Source organism: Leuciscus leuciscus (genome assembly GCF_965113295.1).
Source record: "Leuciscus leuciscus genome assembly, chromosome: 19".
Taxonomy (NCBI): domain Eukaryota; kingdom Metazoa; phylum Chordata; class Actinopteri; order Cypriniformes; family Leuciscidae; genus Leuciscus; species Leuciscus leuciscus.
Genome location: NC_138743.1, coordinates 19,694,995 through 19,699,863, shown reverse-complemented (window position 1 = coordinate 19,699,863; position 4,869 = coordinate 19,694,995). Strand labels below are relative to the sequence as shown.

General features: G+C 38.5%; 1 protein-coding gene across 1 annotated transcript; it reads left to right on the top strand.

The window, feature by feature from the left end:
• Positions 1 to 759: 759 nt before the first annotated feature.
• On the top strand, positions 760 to 4,828 carry rdh14b (retinol dehydrogenase 14b). Its single transcript, XM_082146741.1, has 2 exons — positions 760 to 1,203; positions 3,589 to 4,828. Exons 1-2 carry the CDS (start codon positions 850 to 852, stop codon positions 4,198 to 4,200), a joined length of 966 nt encoding a protein of 321 aa, XP_082002867.1. The 5' UTR covers positions 760 to 849; the 3' UTR covers positions 4,201 to 4,828.
• The last annotated feature ends 41 nt before the right edge of the window (positions 4,829 to 4,869 follow it).

The window sequence follows — 4,869 nt, the reverse complement described above, 5'->3', positions numbered from 1 at the left end:
AGTGTATTGAGTTGTTTTGTTTCATTTCACTTTTGGGATGCAGAAAGAAAGAAAGAAAGAAAGAAAGAAAGAAAGAAAGAAAGAAAGAAAGAAAGAAAGAAAGAAAGAAAGAAAGAAAGAAAGAAAGAAAGAAAGAAAGAATATTTTAAATCTGAAAACAAAAAATATAAAATAAAAACCAACTCTTAAAATTGGGTAAAAATTACACATTTTGTGGCAAGTTAAATGGATGGGAAAAGATGCTGTTATAATGATTATGTTGTTATAGGTCTAATATAATAATTAATAATATGTTTGTTTGCACAGAAAATAGTCTACAAGGATCTGCCACAAGTCATATTGAATGCTAAAACAAACCATTAATGAGTGCTATAAATACCTCAAAAACATTTAATCCCACGACATTCGTAACCAAAATTGACTTGGGCTTGACAGGTCTAAGTGTTAATTTATTTTACAGTATGTTGAATGTTGTCAAATTTAATTTGAATATTTTTACATCAATCCCTGCGACCCTACATAAAAAGACAAGCGGTTTGGAGTGTGGATAGATGGATTTTCACCGCTGCAAACACTCAAACAAACAATTGTTTGGAACTTTTTTTTTTAAATAAATGATCTAAATATAAAATTATTGATTATATTATTATTATACATAAAATATTATAAATGTAGATATGCATACTGTAGGCAATATCGTGTAATAAACTAGGCTTGAACTGTAAACCTAAAAAGAAAGGGATATTTGCAACCATAACAAAGCAGTGCATTCTGGGTAATGTGGTGCACGGCTATCACGCGTACTGTACACGCTGTCATTCAACACTTTGGTATTCCTGCACTGCACTGATGTCGGCAGCGGTCGTTTTAGCCGCTGTCCTTGGCGGTGGAGTTCTCTTCATTGCCCGGAGAATATTCTTCAGGCGGAAAGCGCTGAAATTACTGACTTACCCATCGGCTCTGATGCGCGGAAAGACTGTGATAGTGACCGGGGCGAACTGCGGCATCGGGAAGGCGACGGCAGCGGAGCTGCTGAAGCTGCAGGCTCGTGTGATCATGGCCTGTCGGGACAGGCAGAGGGCTGAGGAAGCGGCCCAGGACATCAAGAAACAGGCCGGTCCGAATCAGGGAGAGATCGTGATCAAACACTTGGACCTCGCGTCGCTCCATTCCGTGCGCAGCTTCTGCGAGGAAGTTATCATGGTTTGTTTACATTTTTCGCCTTCTCTTTCAGTCCCTGAAACTGTTGCATTTACATGAAATATTGGCTACTGCACCACAAAGTATTAATTAACGCAGAAATAGCACAAACCGTGCAAAATATATTGAGAAAATGGCTGAATTAGTCCATATTAGCCACGAGGAGTGCTAACGTTTACGTTACATGTTGTGTAAGTAAAGGTCAAGCAGAGAGCATGTGTTTAGAAATGAGCTATCCAGTGTCCTGAAATATGATATATCATTACAATTTTTCTACAATTATTAGCTCAATTAAACTGGTATTATTCCACTATCATCATTGCTTCTTACAAGGACATATTAAAGGGATTGCATATTATTATTATTATTATTAATATTAATATCATATATTATTATGATAAAATATCAGCAGCATAGTAACTGGTATCCTGTTACCTTGATACATATTGAGTTCATAAATGGCACCTAGGTTAGTTGAATATATCCACCATAATTGGCTATGAGAAAAAAAAAAAAAAATCTTAATTTTATTGACACTTTATGAAGGCCTACCCTATTTGAGAAGGACGTCACATTAAATGGGCTTCAATTTAGACAATTTAAAGTTTAATAGTTTTCAGTGAAATTTAACAACAACAAAAATACCATGAAATGCATAAAACTGTCAAACCATTATTTTGACCAAAATAAATTGTAATTAATGAATTACATGAAATTACGACATTTAAAACACATGTGACCTAGGCTATTTGATATAATGCATGTCAGCATGGTTTTAATTTGGCTCAACACCTTTTAGATGACATATTACAGTTTATGTAATAACTAGCCCTGATGTCCTGTGCATGTAGGTTTATTAAAGGGGTCATGAATCTTTTTTTTGTTCTTTCTTTCTTTAAAATGTTCTCTGAGGTCCACTTATAATTTGACAAAAAAACATCCTAATTTAGAAGTAATAGGCTATTTTTTTTATCCTGTTTTGGACCCTCTCTTTGATAGGCGTGCTGCATTCAAGACTTGGAAGTAAATGCCCAGATTGCCCACTGATATGATTGGATAGCAGATTTGCATATTAAAAGGCACTTCAAGGAAGGCCCTTCAAAACATCTTGTAATCCTCATAGGCATCTCTGTCGTTTTGTTGCTCAATCCTGTGAATTGACATGACATCCGTGAATTGGTGGGCGGGGCTAAAAAAGCAAAGATGTGGGCTAGAAGTAGGAGTTGATCTTCTTCTGCAGAGTCTTTCATCGCACTTCACACTGAGACAAAATACAAAACGAGTCATTTTGGGAGCTTTGTTTCAATAAAAGCTGTTTTGGACTAACAAGGAAGTTCTGAGATTTGAAACTTATAGGATATTTTCATAGTACAATAACCTCTTACAGTATATGTCAAAAGATCAAGGAAAGTTTGATTTCTCAATTTATGACCCCTTTAAAGCATGTGTATTTATTAAGATATTCAAATAAAGCCATTCTAATTCCATGGTCTGCAGTGCGTAAATGCCTAGATACGCAAAATTGTGAAAATAGAATAGCATTTTCCCTCTTAGGCCCTGTTTACACCTGGTATTAAGATGCATTTTCGTCCATCGGATCACAAGTGGACGATGCTAAAACAAATGTAAATTGGGTCTAAAACGTTTTGAGCTTGTCCACTTTCGACCACTTCCAGTGGTAGTCAAAAACGCAATGCTTTCGGATTGCTTTCGTAGTGTACACCTCATGTGATCAAATACGTTCAAACATCTGCAAAAGTCCACCTACTCTCCGCTTACTGACCTAATGCATGAACATCTTAGCGGCTGTCAAAGCAGAAACTAAAGCTACTGCTCTCCGTATGTTTTTCTGTCTTCTCCAGTTGTGTTCATATCTAAATTGCCCTTATTTTGTCCATTAGATCGAAAGATCTGAAAAAGGTTCATACATTTATCTGCTCATAGACCCTCCCCTCCAAGAAATCAGGACAGAAGAGGTTGAAAGTGGACAAAAGAGACAGATTAAAACACCAGGTGTAAACGGGTATGTGTCTCCCTCGTCTACTTGAGATCTGATCGACCAAAACGCATCTTGATACCAGGTGTAAACAGGGCCTTAGATGTGCCACTGTCCCAAGTTGATCCCTGTAGTCCTCAGACAGCCTCCTTGAGGTTATTGTTTTCACCATCCTTGATTCTTGCCTCAGAAACAGTCTGCCGGAGAACTGAAGGGTATCACAATCTGTCAGTATTTTTAAATTTCAACCAAGGTAAACAGCTTGTATGTATTGATCATTTTTCATATGTTTATTGTCTGTATTGCATTTATACAGTAGGTGCAATATTAATAAAGTGTGATTGGATGTGTATGAACTAACATTTCTAAACCTGATTGTGTTACAATATTAGGAGGAGCCAAGGATTGATGTTCTTATTAACAACGCTGGTCTCTACCAGTGCCCCTACAGTAGGACAGAAGAGGGTTATGAAATGCAGCTGGGAGTGAACCACCTAGGTCACTTCCTTCTGACACATCTCCTGCTTGACCTCCTGAAGCAGTCGGCTCCCAGCCGTATCGTTGTGGTTTCCTCCAAACTCTACAAGTATGGCAGCATCAACTTCGAGGACTTGAACAGTGAAGATAATTACAACAAGGCTTTTTGCTACAGCCAGAGCAAGCTTGCCAACCTACTTTTCACTCGTGAGCTGGCCAGCAGGCTGGATGGTACTGGGGTCACTGTAAATGCCCTCACTCCGGGTATCGTAAGGACCAGATTGGGCCGACACGTCAACATACCCCTGCTGATTAAGCCTCTTTTCTTCCTGGTTTCTTGGTTGTTCTTCAAAAGCCCACTGGAGGGTGCTCAGACCCCACTATACCTGGCATGCTCGCCTGAAGTTGAGGGTGTGTCTGGAAAATGCTTTGCTAATTGCAAAGAAGAACAATTGCTTTCCAAAGCCACAGATGACCATACAGCCAAGCGGCTGTGGGACCTGAGTGAAAGCATGGTGGGCCGTTGAAGGTGAAGGGAAGAAGCAGAACTGCCTTTCATAAATGTGGCAATTTCAAACCTCGAAACATTAGTGCAATGGATTTTTTGGTGTGTGTTTTTGGCCAAGTACCTGAGGGACTTACTGGATAAGAGACAGGAAATTAAAATGTCCATCTGTTCCCCATATCTTTGCTGCAGTGTTTTCAGAGATGGCCTCCGGCTTGTGACTCACTCTTCTCTGTGAATGAGAGCCTGAAAGTACTGAGTCCAACATATCCCTTGAATACAAATGACAGGAGCAACGTGCCCAAGAAACATATGGCTCAGAGCTAAGATGAATACAGAATAACATGAACACTTATTGCATATCTCTCGACATAGATTAAAGATTTTTGAATGTTGTTCTGCAATTAATTTGACAGACTTGTTCGTTTATGAAGTGAAATAGCGACACTTTAGCCTCTCTGAATATAATCTTTTCATAATGCTATATAGTATACCCGGTAACTCCCACCCTGTGACTTATTTCAAGATATATATTTGAAAATGTTTGAGACATCCCAGTGTCCAAACGGAATAAAAAAGGAAATGTGTAGGCTGTGGCTCTGCAGATACTGTAGGGTGGTGTCACTACTCAAATAAAAAAATTAACCAGAGTAATGGCTGTTTAAACTTCATTACCTCCGCTATTTACTGC